The sequence below is a fragment of the Electrophorus electricus genome, chromosome 10 (assembly GCF_041902795.1).
Source record: "Electrophorus electricus isolate QZ-2024a chromosome 10, ASM4190279v1, whole genome shotgun sequence".
Taxonomy (NCBI): domain Eukaryota; kingdom Metazoa; phylum Chordata; class Actinopteri; order Gymnotiformes; family Gymnotidae; genus Electrophorus; species Electrophorus electricus.
The window spans coordinates 27,895,501-27,921,268 of record NC_137506.1 but is presented as its reverse complement, the minus strand read 5'-3'; the positions used below and the strand labels follow the sequence as shown (position 1 = coordinate 27,921,268).

At 39.0% G+C, this 25,768-nt stretch overlaps 1 protein-coding gene across 5 annotated transcripts; it reads right to left on the bottom strand.

Annotated features, from left to right (window-relative positions):
- Positions 1–1,558: 1,558 nt before the first annotated feature.
- On the bottom strand, positions 1,559–25,572 carry bahd1 (bromo adjacent homology domain containing 1). Of its 5 annotated transcripts, none has more exons than XM_081722037.1 (10): positions 25,323–25,572; positions 24,010–24,042; positions 23,496–23,639; positions 22,273–22,325; positions 9,869–11,494; positions 7,064–7,437; positions 6,359–6,518; positions 4,830–4,909; positions 4,495–4,586; positions 1,559–4,398 (listed from the first exon to the last, which is right to left on the bottom strand). In XM_081722037.1, the coding sequence occupies exons 4-10, from the start codon at positions 22,322–22,324 to the stop codon at positions 4,212–4,214; spliced, it is 2,571 nt and encodes an 856-aa protein (XP_081578163.1). In that variant the 5' UTR covers position 22,325; positions 23,496–23,639; positions 24,010–24,042; positions 25,323–25,572; the 3' UTR covers positions 1,559–4,211. The 5 variants fall into 5 exon arrangements, with proteins under 5 accessions (XP_081578163.1, XP_081578160.1, XP_081578162.1 ...); XM_081722038.1 differs by having other exon boundaries at positions 4,238–4,398; positions 4,499–4,586; XM_081722034.1 differs by lacking the exons at positions 23,496–23,639; positions 24,010–24,042 and having other exon boundaries at positions 4,755–4,909.
- Positions 25,573–25,768: the final 196 nt, after the last annotated feature.

The following is a 25,768-nucleotide window of genomic DNA, read 5'->3' as shown; positions in this document are numbered from 1 at the left end:
TATGAGAAGTTTGATTATATATCTAGTTGAGGCCTGGCCAGCATGGTATGGTGGTTCAGCATGACACCTTGTGGTAACTTTGCTCCAGTGCAGGTCATGTATTTAGCTCATTGAACAAAATGCATAATATTATTACATTCTGTTCATTACAATATTTGGCTGGAGGGGCACTAATTACAACAACAGTTAAATGTCAGGTGTCAATATTTGTCACATGATTTTGAATGTAAATGTAAACATTTTAATAGTAATGTACATAATTGTTCACATTTCTTCTATAATACTATTAGTGATCACCTGATTCCTCGTATGTGTCTCATGTGTGCCTCGTGTGTGTCATGCCTAAACATGTTGTTATATCTATTCTATATCTATTACAGATATATTTTCTGCAAATTAACAAAATAGTACCTTCTGCTGTAAAAAAAGAATAAACTATATTTATCTTCTGCTGCCTAAAAATATCCTCAATGTAAAATTACAGTAAGTTGTTTGCGTTTACCATGTAATTTACATGGTACTTGCTTGACACCTGTCTCATGACTGAATGCTGGCCTAAGAAGAAGTAATCTCCAGGATTGCACTGACAATTAAAAAAAAAAAATTAATTAATTAATGCAATGTTAATGCTCTTCATGAACATGACAACTGTTATTAATACTAGATTTAATACAAACATTTTAAAGTTCCAACTAAAAATTTCTTTAAAATGTAAACGTCTCCATTTAATTAGTTCTAAGTTCACTAACAGCCAAAAACATAAATATTGTGCATTTTACAAGGGTCACCATTATTACTCAAAAACTGTTGCACTACAATCCAACCTGCAGTGCTTCCTGACCTATAATGCATCCTTATTGCAATGTCTGTAACAAGATATCATTGTTGATCTACGTTAGCAGTACATCCAGTGAAACCTTTAGGGACAATAGATTATTGCAGTGTTGAGAAAGGCTTCATTCATTATGTAGACCATCAACATAAATACTCTTGGAGGTGCCTAACAATGAGATTGTCTAGAGCACACTCGCAGATGTAATAGCAGTGGGTGGTAAATGCATCTCAGCATTAATAATTATTTAAAATTTGGCCTGAAAGATGTTATTCACTATAAAATCTTTGAATGACCTTTTTAGCGCCATACCCCTTTATTTAGTGCTTTAAAGTATTTAGCGTTTTTTTCTGAAAGCCTAGGAGAATTCTAACCACCATTCATGTTGCTAAGATAAGTGCAATGAGGTAGTTTTCTATGAATGTCCCAAACTGTACTGAACACATTTCGAATTCTGGTCCATGGTAAACTAATGCTTATATGCACCAATGAGTTAATTTCAATATAATTATATCAACACATAAGACTTAACAGAAATAACAATGCAATTCACAATTCCTATATTAAGAATATAAATAAATGAGCACAAGGGGTGAAACTCATATATTATTTATTCCATTTAAATATTTTCCTCTTGTAATATACATTTCTATCTTAAATAATACAAATGCGCTGTGCTAGGACAGTAATTTCCAAGAATGCCCAGTATTTCCATGCTGCTTTGAAATATATATATCTGAATACAGACATACACCCACACACACACACACACACACACACACACACACACACACTCACATAATCGGAGGAGCAAAGCGCTTGGAATTCATAGTGAGTTTTGCACACCTTGGAATGAACCACCCACCTCCTCCTACCTCAGTTCATTTTGGAGCAAAACTGTACACTTCTCATCCAGGAGTTTCTACTAAAGCAATGACAATTCACAACGCTGAAGGCAGTTAAAAAAATACCAAGTTTAAAGATATATTACACAAGAGTTTTAAATGTTTAATGAGTCATGATCCCCTGTGAAAAAGACTGTTTCTGCATATTTCCCAATGAGCCTTGATTTATATATTAAAAAACTACTACTGTATAAACTCAGTAAACTTCTAATGAGATGGTGGAATGTTAAAAAAAAATTATATGTGCGGTTAACATTTTGGTATTACACCTAAATCTTTAAAGTCGAATATGGGCTGTGGTTGCAAAATACAGAGACAGCTTTTTCACTAAAGACCTCATTTAATGATCCCTTCATCTCTAACGGCGACATAAACACATACCTAACAGCAATTTGTCAATTACAAATACTCAGTTACACAGCTTGCTCTGAGAAAGAGTGCTTCTTATTATCCAGGAAAACTGCCCTGTTTCCAAAAGAATGTTTCATAAACAAAATTGTAAATGAAAAACTGGTAGGAAAAGAAAAGCAATTTTCTTGGGCCACTGAATACCACCAAAAGTGGATATCTTACACGCTGAAGGGAATCTGCTGTTTACTAAACTAGTACAGAAATCACACTTCTAGCTCTATCACAACAGTACAAGTACATTCACTGACACTCAACTTTTTGAATAGTAAGTGGAATGAATTGTTCATGACACAGTCATGGTGTGTGTTTCATGGTGTGACAGGTTGGTAGTTATTGAATAAAACCTTCACAAGAATGTATTTTTGCACCATGTCAAAGTGTCCTGGAGGAAAGAAAAAAGGCATGCCTTTTGGTATACCCTGCTGGTCTCAGTTCTAACTGCCTTGAGTTTTGCAGGGATGTCTGGATATGGTACCATTTCACTGTGGAATGGGTTTGAAAAAGGCTTAGACTGACCGAAGGAAATCCTGCTTTGTCAAACTCCTATGGTTATTCGATTCACTAGAAAAAGGTCTTGCATCTGAAATCTTGCAGCATGCTCCCCTCATAACCAAAATGCAGGGGCTCAGTTCAATGACGCTATGCACCCAGGAGATAGTGTTGCCGAGAAAGTGAGGTTAAAGCCAGCACAACAGTGTTACAGCTTATACATTTCTTGTCTTTCTATCTTTCCTAATTTCAACTCAAGGCCCTATTTTATTTCTTACTTTTCTATCTTAGGAGGGGAGTGTAAGGGTCATTATAGTGCAATGAGTGTCATAAGGAATGGCTTTTGGCACAAACTGCTGTGTGGTAAAAAAACAAGCTAGGCAAAGAAAGCAAAGACCCACGGGGCAGAGAAAAGATCAACTCTGATGCTGTTGATTCTACTTATAGCAGACTATCAACTATTAAAGGCACAAAACGACCATATGAATCTATTTTTTCTGCACCAATCACAAGCATGAAAATCAGACCTAAAGGTAACATAGGGAAGCCAACTGCATGTGCTCAAAGCAGGGATGTGTGCAAGATATCTTTCCGTTCACACGGTTAGAAATTAATGCAACAGAGCACCTCCCTCGGTTGGTAGAATAAGAGACATTAATTCTCTCTGTTCTGTATTTACACATACAACAAATACACAGTATTTTTTCCACCATTTAAAGTCAGTAGCATGTGATAAATTCAGACAGAATCAAACTGCTGATTCTCTGAATGGCAAATTAGTGCAATCTAATGACGGCCAAAGGGAGAGGGTTCACATATGGTGTTGCATGGAAAAGCTTTGGTTTGCTGGGAAGGCAGATGTGAGGCAGGGAGACAGAACACTCTTTGTAGGGTGTAAGGCAAGTTCTTTTGAGTTAGAGCAACATGAGAGTTCACCATACAAATCTCATTCTCATTGGTCAATCAATAAAGAATTTAACCAACTGCTACGTGAGCAACTCTGGGATATTTGGTCCACCAGAATATGTATGCTGCCCTCGACAGCCACTATGACAGATGTAGGTGTCTGGCCAGTGGGTAATAGTACGTAATTGATTCAGGAAAGAGGAGGTAATCTTGGCTACTTAATAAGGGAACTAATTTTTAATTGCTCTAAAATAAATAACCTACACCTTATATCTATAAATAAATAGTGGTCAAAAAAAGAATAATTAGAACTCACGGTACCCATACGTACCTAAAATTTGGATTTTTTTTCCCCCACACGCACATCCAGCAAGTATAAAAGATAACTATTAACAGACCAAATAAATATATGTGTGACAGATCACACCTTGGCCAACAGTTTCATCAAACACAAAAGTAGTTGTGCTCAAAATACCATACTGCCACAAAGGGCTAATCTTAAATCTCTTTCAGCTTGCACAAGGGTCCTTCCTGGAGAGAACAGCCTACCTTCTGACCGTCTTGTGGCCTCTCAGGAATAACCTTGCTATGGGTGCTGATTGTGTCTTCACCTTGGACTATGGTTGTAGTGTATGGCTCCACGATGTCAGGCCTAATTCTCAACCGTGCTACTGTAGGTTCTTTAGCAAACGGCCATAACGGAAATCGTAAACATGGCGGCAGACAAACACCAGGTCAGGATCGATGTCGGCGGGCACACGGCGATGAGCCGGAACTGTGTAGGTAAGAGCAGGAGGGACCAGAGGGGCACTTTTGGCCATGCCCTCCTCACGACGTTTCACCAAGGCACAAAATCTAAAACATCACAGTTGTGTAAATAAATGTTATCCGGAGCACATAGACCAACCATCCAGTTCCCAAAAGAGACTGCTCCATACATATGAGACTTACCTACAATATTGTGCTAATGTCAAGACGTAGCATTTATCCTCAATACACGCTACACTGTTCTCGTCCTGATGCCGTGATGCAAAAATCTCATTCTGAAAGCCAGACCACAAACATAAAGGTGTTATACTCAAATATTCACTACATCTGCTACAGTGGTGTCCAATTTCAAAACCACCCAAAGAGCATTGTTGCTTGACTGTTCATGGCCACAGTCTATAGGGATTATTGTGGACAGAAGGTTTGTGCTGCCTACTTCTCACATAGTCAAGGGAAGTCAAAAGTTTCCCATGTAAATCCATGCAGGGATGTACTGCTGACAATTTTTGCCAGGTTACCTCACAGTGCATGCTGGGATTGCGGCCCCCTTGAGTGTGCTCTGGACGGTAGTACCAAAACAGGCTCATCATCAATTCCCCTAAGGAAAACACACCATACATACTTTATTACATCGTTGCAGTAGTCACTATAAATTAGTGAACCCCCAGTGGTTAGGTCCTTTACTGTTCTGCAAAATTGTACTGTGTTTACTACAAATCATGCTCTTACTATATCTTACTTTTTAAAAATATTTGTTAGCTGCAAGTATAGTACTTTTACAGATAGTACTTTTAACATTCAATATCTACCCAGGGTGAATATAGCTGTAACTTAGCTGAATTTTTGATAAAATAAACACAGACAAAAACTGCAACACATATCATTCATAAATGTGGATGAGGATGATTAACATTGTGACAAACTATGACTACAGGCTAGATATTAGTTAGCTGTCTTACCTGCCAAGAAAATGCTGAAACATCAGCATCACACCATTTGTTATCCTAATCCTCTAAGACTTACCAGTACAGCATCTTCCCACACAGTGCCTTGTCAGAGCAATGTTGCTCGTCTCTTCGCTACACTATAATTACCTGAAAATGCTGCCCTAATTCTAAATGGTTCCCTCACCTCTTAGGATTCTAGACAAAGGGGTGTAATCATTCTACTGGATTCAGGAGAGGCGTTACTCGGCAAGTGCGACAGATGATTCAGCAGCACTGCAACTATTTACTGTTATTTGTTTTTCTGATGTCTATATGTGGCCCAAAATAATAGACTCCAAAAAATAATTGTGTATATATGTGTCACACTGCTTCAAAGTGCCTCAAGTGCCTTGTTAATGTAACAGTGAGCGGTAAGGAGGCGGACGCATGTGCGGGGAAGAGCGAGATTTATTTGGGGCAAATCCAGAGAGTCATAGTCGTGAGGGCAGTCCAGGGTCTATTTACCAATACAGAGAGTATGAGGATACATAACAAGAACAAGGGCTAGGATACACAAAGTACTAATAATAACAAACAACGGCTAGAATGAAACACATGGAAGCTTGAACAAATGAAGGCTAGGATTAACAAACAGACTAGGATACACGGAGGCTTCGATAAACATACAGCTAGACTTACACTACAAATATGGGCTTTCATAGACATACAGACTTACATACAATGAACAGCCAAGACACAGGAAACAAGACAGGGTTTAAATACATGAACTAATGAACACTAAACAAGACACAGGTACAAATCATGAACAGATAAAACTAATGACAGATGTGGAAAACCAAACAAGGGGTGGAGAAAATGAAACTAAGGAAGGGAACCAACACAATACACAAGACAGGGAAACCATGGAACATGGAAGCTAGGGGGGACCAACCGTGACAGTGAACAAGGACTGTAACACAAACATACAGTTTTGAAGCCTCAGTATCTAAATATTGCAAGCATGGGATGTCTCTGTACAGAATTTGAAAATGGCCCAGTCTCAGTGGCAGGACCCAGTTATGTAAGCAAAATATATTTAATGTTCTTCTTATGTAGTGTACCTGACTCAGGATCTTCCCAGAATGCAGAGACTTTAGCCACATAGGGGAGGGACTTCTTCCGGGGGCCAGAGCGCAGCAGTACAGTGTCTCGTACCCTGATCAGTTCTCCGTCTCTCTGCACACCTTCATAACACCTGCGAAGAGCTGGTGACTCCTCCCCCTGTGGATCAACATTGTAGATACACAATAATAATTAAACACAAACAGAAATAATGCAAGTATGACTGTTCAGATCATAACAGATACAAAGGCATAACCACTGTTTATGAGCCAAATCTTTGACTCAGGTTGCTCTTTTTATCTTTATATATCATATTCTGGATTAAAAAGTACATAGGAATTCCTCAATAATAAAATAAATAAAAATGTAAATCAGATTTGAAAAGCAAATGCAGACTGAACACTGAAAATACACTGAACTAAATTAAAATACAGTACATTTACATTTTTAAGGAACAAATTAAATAAATAACTTGAAAGTTTATGACATTCTTTTGGCCATAAATTAAAAAATTATTTTAGCAGATTCTGTGGCCCACAATGCTATTTATTGGACCCTCAACCATAAAACATTCCTACTACTTTACATAGCGACTCCACACTCTCCTTCCCTGCCCCTGTACTGCAAGCCTTCTCTGAGTGCTACTCTCACATCCTCCTCTAGCCAGTGCTTTAGTCTACACAGAACAGAACTTGAGTACGCACCACTATGAATACCTCCTTTTCACTGGCCGTGCCCACAGGCAGCCAGCCGTTGGTAGCCCGGCGCCGGCTGATTTTGGGCTGCTTGGCAGCAGGGCCACCATGGCCTGCTCCCAGCTGGCTGTCCTTCATGTGGGGGCAGACAGCAGCATCCCGCAAGCCGGAGCGTGAGTTGCCTGGCGCCTTGGCCCGCCGAGGGCACTCGCGTCCCATGCGCAGCTGCACCTGCGGCCGCCCGGCATCAGGAAGCGGGGGCTGCAGATGAGGCACGGCCTGCGCAGTCGGGGGCACACCGGGGATGGGGCACACAGACAGGGGCAAGGCCGGGGACATGGGGATGGAGGGACTGTGCCTGTCCAGCGGGTACGGGTAGTCCTCTATGGGAAGCAGGGAAGTGAGATCTCATGATTAGTATGAGACAGTCATGTGTTCATGACATCTGTAAATAACATAAGCCCAGCAAGTAAACAGAAAGGACAGTGTGCATTTACATTGCAGCAAATAGAAATTCTGATAAAGAAAGACTTAGTATTCAGGCCTTTACTGTAATAACCTTTATGTTGGAACAGGCGGACAAATGAAACATCACATTTTTATATAAAAAGTATTAATGATTTAACTGGCAAAAAAAAAAATATCTGAAAAGCATGCATATATAACAAGAATGTAACAAACAGGCAGATCCTCGTGATCCAACAGATTGCTGGATTAAACAGCTACCACTTCCTTCATGAAATCTGGGGCTCTGCTATTTATCTGACACTTGAGTGGAAAGGAACATCCCAGATGGTGACTGGATGAATCACCAAGTCACCACGGTGAGGTGTAGTGTTTGTGTGGTGACTAATGTGTAAGGAGAAAAAGTGATACCAAATTCCAGTGAGGACATAACATTTTGCTGGTAGACAGAGCTATGCTGTTCTTATCAGGGAGAGTTTAATCCTCTTAATTGTTATTTAAATAGCTGGCTGTATTGAATTCTTAACAGACCACTCTTGGAATTAAAAATATGTCCATATGATCAGTAGTGACCTGTCAGCCCTCACCAAATAACCTGACTTGAATGAGATTCAAATAATGCTTTCTTAACCTCCCAATCTCTCTTGGCATTTTTCTGACATATGTCCAATCCAAGAATCCATCCTTACAGTGTGGAATTCAACCTTTAGCTCAGCCTCTTGTTGTGAGTCAATGAGGTCTGACAGAAGCTTCGGAATTCTGCTTAGTGGTAATTTACCTCAGATCAACTAGCTCTTAGACAGTGCTGGAGCAGCACTGCCCTATTTCACTGCATAATTGTACTTTTGTAAGAGGTCACGGAGGCTGTGTGCCATGGTTCAATCCTTTCCAAACCGAAACGACCCCACTCGGGGAGACCGACTAGGCATAAGAAGGAGCGTGTAGCTACTTCACAGCCACTCAGCCGTGAAGGCTCTGTGCTATTACAAGGGAACTTGCAGGGAAAGCGCTGGCAGAGCTGCACACCACCGGCTGCACACATGTTCAGTATAATGGGTAAAAAGAGCCAGAGATGCAGTGAATTAGCTCCAGATATCTTGGCTGTCTGTCAAAACTTGCCATCGATTTATTGCAGGCTTATATTTATTTTTGTTGAAGATCATTCACTTGTAGATGGTGTATTTATTGAGGATCACACCAGGCTGCAATACCATGCTCATTAACTGATGTGCACCGTGTTTGAGAAGAAGCTAAACTGATGTGAACTTTTTGGAGGAACAGTGAACCCTCATTACAGTGCATATCCATTACGGGTATCCCTCCCACTGGAAATGTTGTTTCTGTTCTGATACACTAAATACACTGAGGTGACTCTTCTTCTGGTTCTGCAATAGCCTCCAGTGTATAGGCACCTGTAGACTTTCTACTTATGCAGCGCACCTACCTAAAAACTAGAAACTACACTAGTGTCCTGCCATTGTGATGGTAATTTTAGAAGCTCCATATATAAGGACTATACACAGTGGCCCTCTTGGTCAAATATTAATTTCATATTTTGTGCAATAGCTACATCTAGCTATAAAATAATTACAAATGAATTTAAGGCATACTAAAACTTACAGGAGATATTTCTACTTAGTTCAGATGTGGTCAAACTGCACTGGTAACTGAGGACAGTGATATGAACACTGTGAGTACTAAGAGAGAATCTAAGTGTCAGATTACCATCTGATTAACAGAGATTAACACAGAGTGATATGTCAGATTGAATAAATTTAGCCCTGCAGCAACAAAAAAAAAAAGCAACAAGAGCTGGTCCTGCAAGACTTCTGTGCTGTGCTGGGGTTGGTAGGCTGTTGAGAGACCACAGCTGCCATATTATAATGAATAGCCAGTACAAGACTCCTGCCAACAAAAATAACCAGTGCCATGTCCACCTGTGGCAATTATTCACATTCAAACCAGTGAAAAGACAGCAGTGAGCAGACAGACATGGTAGAGTGTCTGCTTAAAGGGAAAGAAATTTCATGATTCAGTGTCAAGTCATTACTTTCTTTACAAGTCATTGAAAACATCTCAGTGGCTTTTATTTTCTTATTTTAGCCTTTTGTGTCACATAATGCGTTAGGGTAGGCCTTGGGACGTGCCAGTTTGAGGTCTGCGTGAGCTCATTCCTAAAGCCCTCTTGGAAATATATCCAGATCCAGCTGCTAATATGAGGCTGCATACAATTCTATTAAAATGGTTATGACAAGCTCTCTGAAGCACTGTGCCTCAGTGAAGATAATTCTAGTGAGGAGCTCTCACGCTAAAGGGGAACACATTTTCATCCCATTTGCCACATCTTACCCATCTTGATTTTGTGGCTGCAGCTGGAGCATCTGGTGCTGAATGAGCAGCCCCCGGCAGCGATGGGCTGTGTGGGTCTGTAGCCATAACTACTGATCCTGCAGGCTTCCCCAAAACACGTCCCTACAGAGTTGCAACATGCTGGATGAGGAATACCTGAAGGGTGGGACACTGGTGAGTGCAGCAGTTTGGGTCTTTGGACCCCACTGGGGCACAGTGTAATGGGGGATACAGGGGGTGAAGCATGGGATCCAGGACTTGTGCTAACAGGGAGCGTGGACGTACTGTGGTGGGCAATGTGGACGTAGTAGCCGGGGTAGCATGGGTACGGGTGGGCGCCTATAGTCAGGGCTGGGTGCGGCAGTGTGTGAGGGGAGGACAGAAATCCCTTTACAGATGACAGGGAATGCTCTTCCGATTCAGGGTAGGCCTTCTGCCCAAGGAACAGGGCTAATCGGTGGCAATACTCCACTGATCTCTCCTGGGAACAACAGTAACACGAATTCACATCAGTCTCAGTTTTTTCCTCTTTCACTGGCTTCAGGGAGTAGCCCACCATGGACTGGCACTGGTACCCAGGCCTGATGAAGCCATGGCCCCCTGCGGGGTGCTCCCACATCGCCTCAGTGTGGAGGGCCTCCTTTGTGCAAAGATCGCAGCACTGTTGCGGCACATGCAGCTTACATTGGCATGGGGGGCTGTGATGCTTTTTTATCTTTGCCTGGAGATGTTTTGCTCGTGCTCCTCCACTGGCCAGCTTGCAGTCTGTTTTAACTCGCCGTTTAGCTCCTGAAGAGGTGCTAGTCAGTTTCAGCAGAGCAGCTGCATTTAAACCTGCAAGACGTCTTGGTGTGGGACTATTTAAACTTAGTGGGTCCAGGTGTTCAGAATCTGTCTTTGCCCTTTTGGCTTTTTTGAGATTTTTAGTATGTTCTGCCACTGCTATATGTAATCGCTTTCGGCCTTCTAGTCCTTTCTTTGAACTTTCAGTTTCCCCTTTTGGAAGTTCAACATTTCCCTTTGGAGGATTCTGCTGCTTTTTTGAGAGTTTCGATGCCTGCTGAGGGTCATCTCTAAACAACAACAAGCTGTTGACTGCCTCTGCATTGAGAGAGGCCAACCGTCGCTTGCGTGGCTCCAGGAAAAGTTCCACACAAAAGGCATTTTTGTCAGGTTTTGGCTTGCTTTTTAGTCCAGGCGCCGGCTGGCAAGCTTTGCAGACCTTCTTGTGACACTTGCATGGCTTGCTCTTTGCCTTCCTTGCCTTCAGCCTCTGTTTAACTTTACTCTTAGATGCAGCCTTCATGTTGTTCTTGGAAGTACTACCGTCCTCTAAGCGGGTCAGTACCACACAGCAGTTTAAGGCGCCCACCTCACTCATTCCTAGCCTTCCCCTGAGGGGGTAAAGCTTCCGGTCCTTGTCTGCATGTTGTGCCTTTATTTGCCCATCTCCTCTTCTGAATGAACGTCTCTTAGTCTTCCTTTCTGGCACTGGGTACTTGGGCCAGGCTTTGCCCATGGCTTCAGCATGCATCTGACAGCTCACCTGCTCCCGTGACTCACTCTGATATCTGCATAAAGAATCCCTATGCCGTGCATGGGTCATTATATTCTTCCGTGCAGATCCTACAGGAGGAAGAAAGGAAATGCTCAAACTCAGCAGTGCTGGGTGCAGGCCTGTAAACACAGTGGTTGGTTCATTCAAATTAGAGTATCTGTTATGACTACTGACTGTTGCAAATGATAATCACTGGCTATGCAAACAATAGGCAGATGTAATAACTATCCCCGAGTTCCAAGATCTGTCATACATTACTTTGCCTTCAGCAAAGAGGAGAAAAACCCTTATACAAATGTGTATTTCACAAAGGTGTTAATTAACTGTCACACAGGCATTTTAAATTAGGTCTCTTATGAGCTAGTTGACTTTGCCATATGTAAGACTATCAAAATAAATTTCCATAAGCATCTTTATTCTTTAGTAATAATAATTGTTTTCATGCATCTTGTACAAAAAGGTTTTTCACAAAATGACCATCATTTTTATCATGAACAAATCATATCCAACATGAAATATATGACTCCACTAAACATGGATATTGTATCATTAGCCATGCTTACTTTGTGAGCAATGGGACTTGGGACCAATTAATCCTGTTAGAATGCTCATAAGAGTTCTTGTATGCATGTTCTATAAATACATTTAAAGTAGCATCCTCTGTTCCCTGACTCCATTTGACATACTAAATATTTCAATGACATTCATATTGATTTCAGACAATAAATACTTTCTACAATGAAATCTATACCAAAGAGGAAATGCAACATTGTAAAGCAAGAATTTGACATTCTAGTTTGTTCAGTTTGACTTGTGAAGTTTGCTGAAGTTTTTGTTTCTGCCATTCAGAAGCACTAGCACAACAAGAATGCAGAAAGTTCCATAACACAACTACATAAACAACAAAGCCCCAAACCAATACAAGAATGCCCAACAATGCGTATTTTAAATGCGAACAGTTAAATGTCAGGAAATTATCCAGGAAAGCCACAAACATTATCTTCTTCATTACAATGTTTTTGGGGGTTTTTTTTTACCCTTGCAGTGTAACTTTCAGAAGCATAATCAAATGAAGTCCACTTCAGATGCTCAGGAATAAACCGTCAAAATTTGTGTTCACTAGAGGTGCACTGGATGAACAAAATATCATATTGTGATTATAATGTGTTTGCAGTATGACTTGCAATGAACTAAAATTCAGTGAAGAGCCCTTAATGTCACATGGTTAAAAATTGGCCTACATTATACTGACCTAAACTATTAACACAATCGCACAAATGTAAATGTTGTGAGTCATCAAAGCACCCACAGAACACTCATCTTGAAATTGTAAGATTGGTCAGGATGTTCATAGGACATGATGAAAAAACTGTTTTGTTAAAGGGTTTATTTGCAAGTCCCCTGTTATTTCAGTATTGCAAATTCCAATATTAAAACATTGATCAACAAATATATACTTACATATACTTTACCACCCACATTATTAGTATCAGGTGTTCATATGGTTGATTTTTATAGGTTTACGGTTACAGACTGTAATCCAATTAAATGTGTTTGCAATAAAAAGGGTGGTGCGTGTAGCCCTTGCACTTCCCTTGCGTTTCTCCATATGACCACCTACTAATGGGATAAATCCATGGATAAATACACTAACCTTTTATTTCAAAAGGCATTAAAGGCAAAAACTGCTGCCACAAACACATTAATAAAATTGGACCAATGTGGAAACTTGAAGATACAATGCAGCAAGATATATTTTCTTGTGATACCAGAGTGGATGCTCACACACATACATTTTTATATAGTTTTACACACACACAATCTTTTTTTTATTCTTTCAAATGAAACAAACCTAGACAATGAAGACTAAAATCAGTCTAAAAGGCCTTTAGTCTATCAGCAAGTAATCCCCACTGGAGCTAGTCAATATGGATTTCAATTGGCTGTTAAAAACTCCCAAAAAAATCCTGAAATTCAACAATTCAGTAGGAAAACTATACATGGTCAGGAAATGGCTTCCAATGAAATGATTCCTGTGGCATTTCCCCCACAGTCTGTGACAAGAACCAAACAAAAGAAAACTCGATTTACTGCATTTATTTACTGTATTTTACTGCAAATATTTACTGTATTTAATCACAATAAGTGATCTACAATAAGTGAGGATTTTCAAAAAACCTACATTCCAAAACACAAGGCTGCAATATAATGTACGCAAAGCCTTCAGATATACTAATGAATGTTCATGTCCAATTACAATGTATTCTCTCATTTCAACTGTTACTTCAGATTACAAAAGTCAATTGATGATATTCCAGCCAAACAGAGTTTTCTATACTCTTAATTTGTTTCGGTTTAGGTGTGCAAAAGTGTCCTAATGCAATTTCAAGGTGGTCAACTCTAACAGACGCCATGGAACCTCTGCGATAATTCACCATCCTTTTGTTATATGCCATTAGGATTTGCTGCCAAATGTAGCCAACTGGCCGGCAGGCTTTTTGGGGGCGGATATGAAAGCCTTACCCTAAACTAGATAACTGAACGTGTCTAGTTTGGTGTTTATGACTTAGATAATGGCTCCAGAGATAAAGTAGCCTAGTTGTTCTGACCTCCTTGTAAATTGGAATTAACTTTGAACCAAGTGTTCTACAGAGGAACTGCATCGGTTCATTTTTTTCTCTACTAGTGTGAGAAAACTGTATATGACCAAAAGCAGACGACAAAACGTTCGTGAAAAGAGCCCAATCTTTGCTATAATAAAACAATCGTAGAATCGCGGAAGCCCACGTTATAAATGTGATGAGCAGCCCTTGCGCGTGTTGGGCGCAGATCACACAGGGCGTATCACGGGCTCAAATTCGGATTTCAAAACATCGCGCTTAGGCTTGAACAAACGAGCACATACCTCGCCACGCCAGCGAAACTGGAAAAGCACTGTCAACTCAAACGAGAGCAATCGATATCCACTCCGTTTCCAGAATTAGACCAACATCAAACCACGAGAAGCAACCACCAAGCTGAGGACGCTCGGTCCCCAACGCCTGGAGAATGCCGAAGCTTGCAATTATAAAAGAATAGTTTCCCCAAGACCAACTACAACCAATTCAAAGACTTAACAAATGCCATAAAGCTGTGGGCTACTGATTGTAGCCTATGTAATGTTTCGGATGGGCTGTTTCCCCCGGCAGTGGTGAACGCGCATAACCAAAATAAAACCGATCAGTAATCCTTCATTTACCTCAGCATCCACTCTTTCGCCCGTACTCCGAGTAAAACAATCACATTCCAAAAGCAATGAAATTCCTGTCGTCGGGCTGTGAAAATAACATCGATGCTCAGTAGTGGAAATGAAACCAGGGGAGCAGCTGACAAGACACGTTTGAGCGGTGACCTACTTCCGAAGTAGCGTGCTCGAGATAATATTCATGCGCTGCGTTCGCGAGACCTGCCGTAGCGCTGGGACCTCTCGTCGGTAACGCATCGCTCGCGTATAGTTAAGGAACGGCGAGGGGATGATTGCGGTCGGTATTAGATTCTGTGTAAAAATAGTCGAGCTAATCGAAGCTCATCAGTCGATAATAGTTTCGACGTAATCGAAGGGTCATGGAGCCACAGCTGTTACGTAATGGACCGCCAATTCAACCTATCCCCAATCTTTTCTGAGATGTTAAATCATGTGGCTACTGGGAATCAAAGTTTGCGAATATCGAGTATTGGTCTTATCCAAATCGAGATAGAACAATCAATCTCTAGCGACGCCATAGTTCCTCCGAATAAAGTTCTCCGGTACCCTTTTATTGTATTACTTCAAATTTAGTTTGTTTTCTGAAAAAGGCACACTGAAATCCTATAAGATGCTTAATCGTGATTCAGCTATGTCGGTGTATTTTTTCCTTACTCATTTCACCGTCATAAAGAATAAACGTCTTCCACAGAGCGCAATGTATCTGCAATGAGGCGGTTACCACAATCCACTTGTATAACAGAGCCAGAGCACGCTGGATCTGGTACACAAATGCCCATGAAGAATCTAAACAGGTGGCTATAATGTGAGAGTAACCGATATCCCACCAACAGCCTAAATAACGTGGTTTGGACTGTTCTCATGACCGAGACAGATTTATGCACATGATCAACTAAGTGACAGCAATTCATATTTTCGTGTTAGAAAGTGATTTTATTTATTTAAACTACCTACACAGCAAAAATGTTTACAAATACTAGCTATATCTTGATCTTTATTTATATATATATATATATATATATATATATATATATATATATATATATATATATATATATATATATATATATATATTACTACCACCATACCAGTAATCACAAAGGAAAATGAAGGCTAGATATTAATAAATTGTCTTGAATGTTCATGGTGAGTGAGAGGTCATGACAAGTCATAATTTAAACTGTTTTGTTTAAATTTGGTTGAGTTTTTTAAACTTATAAAGGATTTGTTTAAAAGTACATGCACATGCTCCATGACACACATCACACAAATGTCTTTAATATCTTATGAGTGCACTTTAACAAAAAAAAAAACAATGGATGTGAACAGGATTTATAATCCAAAATCTCCAAAAAACAAAAAATTCCCACATTGACCACTCTCAACAGTGACAATGTGAATGTTAAATGGAACCATTTATTGAAAGTCGCTTTCTGAGTTGGATAATCTTTGCAGGTGGGTGTAAGACTAAGCACAGGGAGTCCTTAACACATGAACTGTTGGGTGTGGCTCAGGAGAATTATAGCCTCCATGAAACTGACCTTAGCAAAGAAGTGGGAGGCATTAGTCATCTGACTTATCATAACATTCTGCACTCATATCAAGCACCCATTAAAACCCATTAGTACTGAAAGGGTACAAGGCTGTACTTCAGTTAACCACCAGCCTGCTTACATTCATTTGATGGTGGACAAGTGACTAAGTGAATGAGTGGATAAGTGAATGAATGAACAAATAAATTAACAAATAAGTGAACATAATACATGTATATGAGATAAGGATAACAAAATAATTTTGAATCTTGCATTAAAAAGGTGCTGACTGTGAAGCAAGTCCTCACGTATGACATGCATGAACAAGAAGTATATATCACTAACTGAAGTTGAATTCATTGATGTATCAGATATCATAATCCCATATGCATATGCAATGTCATCTTAATAACATTGTTTTCTTTGAGAACTGGTTTGTGTAATTAAGATTCATTAATTAGTAATATGGTACAGGCCATGTAACATTCCAACCATCTGCAAACTGGCATTTGAAAAGTTGAGATGGCATAGACACTGTAAAGTTACTAAGGTTAATACAGCATACTACACTGTCCTGATAGACACTAACTTGCTGGATAAAAGATTAAGATTAACTCCAGCATTTGCTTCTGAAAGAGCTCCAAACCATCTAGTGTACACATACTGAAGGGAAGACAATACCTTCAGTACAATTGTGTTTCATTCCCTATAATGTGTCAGTAGAAGGCCTTACTTTTTTACTGTTCTCTAGATTCACTAATATAACATGAGATGGCAAACGGTGGCAAGCAGCTTTTAGAGTGAAAAATGATGGGTGACTGGCTTCACAACTGCAACTCACTGTGTTAACTTATACAGTCAGAGGAGCTTATTACATATGCAGTGTTATTAATCTGTTAACTACCCACATGTACATGCAAAAAAAACCAACAAAATACATGGATAATTTGGATCAGGCACAGTTATTTTCACATGATGTGCTTCTGTTAGCAACTACTTTGTGTACTAGGATAAGATCTTAAATAGTGGAAATGAGCTGGTACAAATGATACTGTATTTCAGGGGTGAGGGGTGGGAACAGATATACATTAACTTGCTCTTTGGATAATTAACCCATAATTTACTCTGTGATTACTTTGCTTTAGGAATCAAAGAGGAAGCAGTACAACAGTGTTATCCTAAATGCAGTCTTTGTTTTTTCAGGTTCATTATTTTGTCTCTGTTCTTCTTGGAGGTTTTGCTGCTATATTTATTACAGTGTAGATTCTCACTGCACTGATTACCTCAGGAACTTTGCAGTAAACACTGGCAACATGTAGATTAATGAAGAAAAAATATTTATTTGCAGGTACTACTGGCTAAAGGCGAGAACACCAGCACATCTGAAGAATGTATAGGGCTAATGTATAGGGCTGGAGGTTGCAAAAATATATGCAATCTATGATTTTCTCTGAAAAATTCCAAATGAATAAGTGGAATTCAATACAGTTGATCAGACTGTTTAGAATGCTGTTTCCTTTGAACAAGAAGGTACTTGTAGAATTATTTTTAAATGTCTTAGCAGGAATTTTCCAACCCCCTCCACAATATCTAAGAATATTTGCTGGCCCAGTGTAAAGTTGGGAGGCTTGGCAGGATGCACAGATGAGCTGTGTGACACACAGCAACATTTACTTGTAAACATAAAGACAACGCAGTGCTTAGGCTATCGCAAGGTTAAACACCAACACATCCACAATTAAACAAGAGACTTATATACATGCACACTGATGATGCAAAATGAGGAGCAGGTGTGAAACACGGGGAGGGCGTGGCCATATGGACGAATGAACACACACACACACGTGCGCACACACACACACACGCACACACACAGTGAGACGTTTGTTAGGAGGGGCTGTACAGTGATACCCAGACTCACGGATGACAGTTTGCCACCTCTGATCTGACAGGACATGACACAGGAAGCCTTGTTAGCTGTAAGGCAGCTTGCCTTCAAAGAGACAAGAGATGTGAGGCAGCATGCTTGGGGAAAATGTCAAGGACAACTCTTTCAGAGTGCATTAACTGATCTTGAGAAGACTGGAGTAAAAAAGTCCATTCTTTAATGGCTTCTGACGTTCTTGGTCACAAAAATCCAGTGTGAACAAAGCTCAGCTGACTCTTCTGCCAGTCAGCAAAGGACATCACCAAAAAATATAAAATTAGAAGCTGCAATGGTCTTTCTCTTTCTCAGCATGCAAGACTTGAAAGCCATGTCCCAGTGGTTTGCAACAGGAACCCAGGAACTCTCATGATCTTTGGATCATGAGGAAAGTGTTTTATATGGCTCATAATTAGGATTTACCATCCTACTTATGTAGACACTTAAAGAGACATAACAGACTGGAGAGCTCTTCATAATCCATTGGGTCTGCATTAGCTGCAGGCCTACAAAAAGCTGAGTCTGGTTTTATTGACCATTCCTCTAACCACTATGAATTCCTTCTCGTCCTCCTAGGTCACTAGTAAATTTCACAGCTTTGGTCCAAGAACAGGACCAGAGTAAGTCTGATATATTTTAACTATAGGTAACAAATGATACCTCTTCAAACACACAAGAGCTAGAAATCTCAAAAACAAAAGGTAATGAAATACATTCTACAGTGGCACTCAATCTCACAGATATATAGTGCAGTGTTATGCAAATACGTTTAATGTGGCCTGTAGAATTTAACCAATTTAAATGATTAATCAACAATAATCCACCTGCTGCCTTAGCAAATATATACTATACTATATAAACTAAATTATCTGAACTCTAAATTACTGGTCATTATAAATATCCAAGTTTGTTGGGCTAAGCTTTAAAATTCACAGCATATTCAGTATGTCCTTAAGTGTGGATAGAGGTCAAAGTCAAAATCTGAAATTAGAACCTGTTGTATAGTCCTAGTTGCATATACTCAAAAGCATTCTCTACTGCTATGTGGCCACACTATTATGAAGTTATAAACACACACATACAGAATTATGAAAGTATACATATTATAATTATTATTATATTAAACTGTTATATTATTATGAAATTTTGCCTTCCTGATACATATCATCAGTCTATCAGTCTATAGTTTAAACTGCGTAAAAAAAACCCCATTTTTTAAAAAAGTAAAAATAGAAAAGATACTTTAGATAAATCAGACACTGCAGAACTTCTAAATTATATATTTAATATTCACAATTGACCTTACTGTGAATAAATGTGACTCCAGGTTCTATTGGTTTGATAACCTTCGCCCTTATCCCAGCATAAATTTAACTTATAAAACACATGTAAACCTTTGAGAGCAAGTGCCATTTTGCCTAACTCTGTCAAATGTACTGTGGAAAAAAAAGTGAAATCTTACTCCAACAAAAGGAAAAACGGTGCCTCGTTACAGTCCATGTTGTGTTAATTTGAGGCAGCCATGCACCATTACTTCAAAAGTCAATTTGCTGCACATAAGATGGCTGTTATGGGAGATCACTGATGATTTGCTTAGTGCTTAACCAGCCGATTCATATTTGTCTGATAATCCACGCTAAACATGACTTACACTGAGTTGGCACTTTCAAAGTTTAATAAGAAAGATTACTCCTGATGAGGTCACTAAAATAGCATACTGGCTAGTGATTTGTTCAAATGGTGATTAACATTCTGTGCTGGCATGACCTGAATGGCCATGCTGTCAGTTATGCTGTATTTACAGTCAGGTTTTACATACCCAAAACACTATTCTAAACCTGTTTTACTTCAGTGTTTATAAATTACAGAAATTTCATCTTGAGTAATAATTTAATTAAGTAATAATAAAGTAATAAATTAAGTATTACGTATGTAGACAGCAGAGGAAAGTTTCATATGAGCTCAAGAATAAGAGGAAAAGAAAGCACTGGGTTTATCTTTGGCAGCTTGGTACATTACATGGGCCAAGAACACTGTTAACCATGTGAAAAAGTTAAGATCCCCACCACCACCCCACCCCAAAACTTGTAACTCAAAACAGACCATCTGAACACATCTTTTTAAAGATTCTTTCCACTCTAATGCTCTCAGCACGAGCAGAGACAGAGTCGCATGCAGTAATGTGAATGCAGTTTATCAGAGAACATGGGTATTCCACAATCGTAATCCAGAGAACATAAACCAGGGACGAAAATCCAAAAAGGAGTCAAAGAGGTAAACAAAATAAACAGGGAACAGACAAAGAGGGTAATCCAAAACCAGGGGGGAATCCAATAAAGCAGAGAAACAAACAGTGGTAAACAACTACGCAGAAACGTACCAAACAATGAGACTTCACAACACAAACATGGGGTTTAAATACAAAGACTAACAAAGTCACAGATGATAGCAATAATTAACTAGGGGGTGGAACCAAAACAAAACACGGAAACACGAGGAAACAAAACCAGGAAGTAAATAAACAGCAGTGTTGCTGTGGGAACCACGATGCCAGGGAGGGGTAAACGTGACATCTACTTAATTGCAAACTCTTCCAAAAAATGAGAGGGTCCAGTTAGTACAGTTAGTATCCTTTTCAGAGGCACTCATTGACACTCCATAATAAAGAAATGGCACATTAAAAAGCTCTTTAATTCCCTAATGATTGCAAGTACTAGCAATGAACATGTCAGTTATGCCAAGCATAATATTTAAACATAATACTGTTTAACCCCCAACATACAGGCTGCCCCTTTGAATGCAATACTGCAGACTTTTAATACAATATGTACAGGGATTTAAACCTTTTCATTCAAACAGTTTGTTTTATTTCCTCCTGGCTTCAACTTAAAGGTTGCCATCTTCCTAATCTTAAAAGTACTTTCCCTTTCTTACTGTCAATCTGTTATCTGTATGTTGAGTGGTGAACTATATGAAAGCGTCAATTGTTTTCTGTTCAGTTTACCTTTCACCCACTGTGTGATTTAAGGTGAATTTAAGGTAAATGAGCAAATTCAAGTACACAGACAGTATAGTATTTCAAGAATATCTAAGATTAAAAAAAATTTAGTTCTAAGAGAACAAATTTTTTTGCTTTTTAAAAATCCTGTAAATTATCTGGATTTATGCATGAATGGCACCTAAAAACTTATCTTAACTTAATCTCAGTCATAGTAAATGGATGGATGGTGGAGGACATATTGGATGGTGGAGGGCATATTGGATGGTTGAGGCTGTATTGGATGGTGGACTGTATAGATGGTGAAGGTTGTATTGCATGGTGGCAGGCGTATTGGAGGGTGAATGTTATATTGCAGGGTGTATGTTATATTGGATGGTTGTGGGTGTATTGGATGGTGGAGGATGTACTGGATAGTGGAGAGCATATTAGAGCTGCTTTGCTGCCCCTGAGACTGGACAGTTTGTAATCACTGAATTCCGAAACATATTTTAGCGCCGAAAGTCAGTAAAATGGAATTCATGCAGAAGTTGTAGACTAACTTTAGCTAAAAAGAAGTTGGTAAATTAACTAAGTATTTAGGTAACTAAGTATTCAGTTGAGTTATCTAAACAGATTCTTGAGTCAAAGCCATTTATGGAAAAGTAATATCGGTTTATGAAATAATGGGATGATAGGAAATAAATGAAGAATTAAGAAAACAATTAATAGGCCTGAATATTTTTGTGTTAACTGCTCAAAAGTTTAAAAATTAAGGGCCAGTTGCCAGGATATGTATAAAGTAAAGTCTTACATTAAATTGCATTGCCCATGATGAATCACCATTAGAAATTCTTTTTAGCCTTGGCATGGCTTAATCTGTGTCTAGGAAATTGGCCCTAAGAGAGCTTTGAAGACTTAAATAAACATTATGATAAAACAAGGGAACAGTGTAGTAAAAAAACAAAACAAAGCATAAATGCTATTAAAAAGTGGGGCAGTGGGGCTAAACATATTCAGCAACACTTCATGGACCTCACTAAAATGTTCATCCTGGTTACATCCCTGGATTTGAGCACAGCATGACTGCACAACATGAGCACATATGAACAATTCCCTTTTCAGTGCCTATGTACATATATTTGTGTAGGGTTATAATGAGTACTTACCAACACACAGACTGTGAAATAGGCAGGAGACACCATAGGAAGTTGTGGGCATCCTAGGACAGAAAACAAACATGGTATTCAACAAACCTTTCAGATTTGGCTCCATTTCCTATGTCAGGTGCAGGCTCATCAGAATTATACTGGCCCCTTCTGCACCCACAGTTAACTTTGTGAAGATTAGACATTTTTCTCTCACAAGCACTGGACCTGCTAGCATTGTGTCAAAGCTCAAAGCTAAGCAAAGGAACTACCCTAATGTTGTCTGCACAGACCAGCACAAATTGCTACATCAGCACCCAGCCTCAGAGGACAGAAGAGCTGAGTGTATAAAGTTTATTTTGATGGCAATGTCCCAGCTACAGTCGGCAAAAAGATGTACGTGTGTGCTAACCACTTTGTGTTTCTGATTGCTTTTCCAACCTGTGTCAGTACAGCACAGAATTGACAACAAAACAACTGTCCATGGAGAAATTGCAGACAAAGAAAATATTATAAGTATTATAAAAATAATTAAGCTATGTGTGTCTTTGGCCATTTGGCACTAGCTAATGCCAACAGCTGAGGTAATACATAAATATATTAGGTAATATATACATTTCTACAAAGCTATTGGCATTACTTGCTGCAGGATCCAAACGAATGTTAATGCTATTAGTTTGAATGTCTGTAAGATAAACTTTATCTTATCGACACATAAACGAGTATAAGAATGGGTGTAGGTGTCTCCAGAGTGATTTGTTGTTGATTTAATAGAGATCCATGTTTATGACTTGCTGTGAATCACTGAGGCATCCCCCCATTCTGCATGTAGATTGTTTGCAGTCAAAGTTATAGTTGTGATCCACTCCAGCAAACAGTGGTTAGCACCATTAGCTTGTTGTGCTCGGGGAAAATGTGCTTTATGTCCATCTTGAGGTCTGGTTCAGGCATCACTGTTTCTCTAGCAGCCATATGTCTCCCAGGGTTAACACTCAACATTTGCCATGGTAGTGTGACGCCTTTCTCACGTCAGCACACCCTGTGGAAGTTTGGGGTGGAGTGAGCAAAAGCTCATTATCATTTAAAGGAATCCTCACTCACACCAGCCATTCTGAACAGGGCTGTTTGGACAGAGTAAGAAGAGTACTGCAGTGCTTGACCCTTGCGTTATTTTAACCGAAGCATGTCACAGACATTTTATTAAGACCTTGGGAACTGTTAACTTGTGGAAAAGTTTATATCACCTTTAAAGGACTTATTGCAGATGACTGGTCAATAGTGCTTCAGATTATTGCTAAAGCACCAAATGTGTTGAGTTAATGAAAATCATCATGTCAAGATCCAAGTTCCAAACATGTAGCTGCTGGATCTTAAAGCTGTTCCTTGTTCTATTGGACCAAATACAAAGGTAGAACTTTACATTTTGAGATTGAGTTAATGCTTGAAAGTTATTCCTAAAATTACTACTTACTCTTAAAAAGTCACATAAAACAGACAATCCTAGGACACTTCTAAAAACAGAGTCTCAGTTTGGCAAGTAACAGCAAAAAGGAAAAAAATATATCATGGGTGATGCAAGAGTAAACCATGGACAGATAGCCAGTAAGTACAGTGATCCTAAGGACTAAATAGTATCTCTGTGTGCAACTATGCATTCATGGTGATATATTCAAGGTAATCCACCAATAAAACAAATACAAAGCACATTAGAATTATAATGGCCTTTATAATCTCAATGTTATATATAAATATGCTCACCTGTGTTTCAAGACAGTCCATTAAATGTTGACTCTGTTGTGATATTAAAAATAGTAAATTTACTCAGTGAAAAGTCAAACAGAAAACAGAGAAATGCTATGATGTAAGAGAATGCTATGATATAAGAAATCCAGAAACAGCTATTTGAATAAATGTTTGACATAAGCAGACACATTCCATGCACAGGTTGCTTACTAGCCTGCTATACAATTATAGCTCTGCACAAAATTTAGATCCTTTTAAACTCACACTTACCTAAACATATGATGAATTCTGTGGTCAGTATTTATTAATAACTCTTTTAAAAGTAGCAACAAATTTTTCTGTTGTTGTTACATATTAATAAACACATTACAGCCATAATGTCTTACTAATTTCACATTAAATTAGTGAAATACTAATTTCACTAATTTCACTGACAATCTGGGGTGAATGGATAAAAAAAATGGTCAAAGTAGGCATTTGTTTAATTCATATGGCATGGCTGATGCCCCTGTAAGACCTTGACCATAAGAAGTGGAACAAAGCATGTGTGCTTTTTCTTCTGATTTTGTAAGTGTTCCCAATAAACACTCAGTTATTTATTTATTCAGCAGTCATGCGGGCAACCCAGCAGAATAACGTCAGTGGACTTGGTCAAATAGGGACTGTAGTCTAGTTTACACAATAGGTACGCAATTACATGCATTAGTCTATAATCTTTCGTCGCAAAAGAAGGTGTACCTGAGGGATTTAATTACCTGGAACCATACAGAATACTTTCTACTACAGATACGTAATCAGCTTTCTGTCAAGGAAACTGTCATGCTTGTAATAGTTAAGATAACTTGACACGCAGACATCAAGTTAAAGTCGAGTTGGATGTAGTTTTTTTCCACAGAGAAACAATGAATGCCAGCGTCAAGAACCCGTGATAAGTAAAAGGCTACTGCAACAAGAGGGAAATTACAAGTAGCTAGTGTTTTTTCTGTCGTGAACCGTCCATTATTTAAATTTTTTATCACATTATGTGAATATTTACTGTATAGAACATTACAATTAAAAGCTGAAACGACTCGAAAGTAGCGTGGGTTGTGACGCCGCAAACTTTAATCTTTAACGGTGTTTCCAGTGTACTGGACTCCGCGTCCTTTTTGTATATAAGAGCAAATGATAACAAAAAGTAACCCCATCCTTCAACCCCATCCTTCAGCAGTGAGCAAGTGTCTTCAGATTAACCTACAAAAACCCAGTTCAAAGGGGGGAAATGAAAATAACCTCTATTATATTTCTAACCTCATAAAAATGCATTTTTGTAATCGTGACCCGCTTACCTTCTTGTGTAGGTGGTGCATTACACTTTTATTTTTATGAGACTGCATGAATAAGTGACGAGTACATTTAGATTTTTTTTGTTTGTTTTATCCAGGGAGTCTTAGAATCCTCACTGAGGGTTGCTTTTCCATTCAGTGCTATCCGGATGTACATTTAAAACACTTCAAACAGACTGCGCCCATACCTGGGCACAACTAACGAACACTTTCGCAGTGTTTTTTTAACATAACACCGCCATCCGTTCCTTGTGTTGACGCATCGTTAGGACAATATGGAGTTTCTTAAAGGGCCATGGTAGCCTTTTAAAAAGTGTCTGTCAATATAGAGTTTACGAATTTATACTCTTACGCAATGTGTAGCATTTAATTTAAATGCTACCGCAAACGTTTTTTAACCAATAAAAATGGCTTTAGTGTACTTTTCATCTTTCTATTATTGCGCAAAC

What these genes read in the sequence shown, in the direction of transcription:
- bahd1 (XM_081722034.1), bottom strand. Translation starts at nt 22,324, where the DNA reads ATGCCCACAACTTCCTATGGTGTCTCCTGCCTATTTCACAGTCTGTGT. An exon ending in CTGGGAAGATCCTGAGTCAG is followed by an intron (nt 4,910 to 6,358) that starts GTACACTACATA and finishes TGTTTTCCTTAG; the next exon opens with GGGAATTGATGATGAGCCTG. An exon ending in ACATTAGCACAATATTGTAG is followed by an intron (nt 4,399 to 4,494) that starts GTAAGTCTCATA and finishes GTGATGTTTTAG; the next exon opens with ATTTTGTGCCTTGGTGAAAC.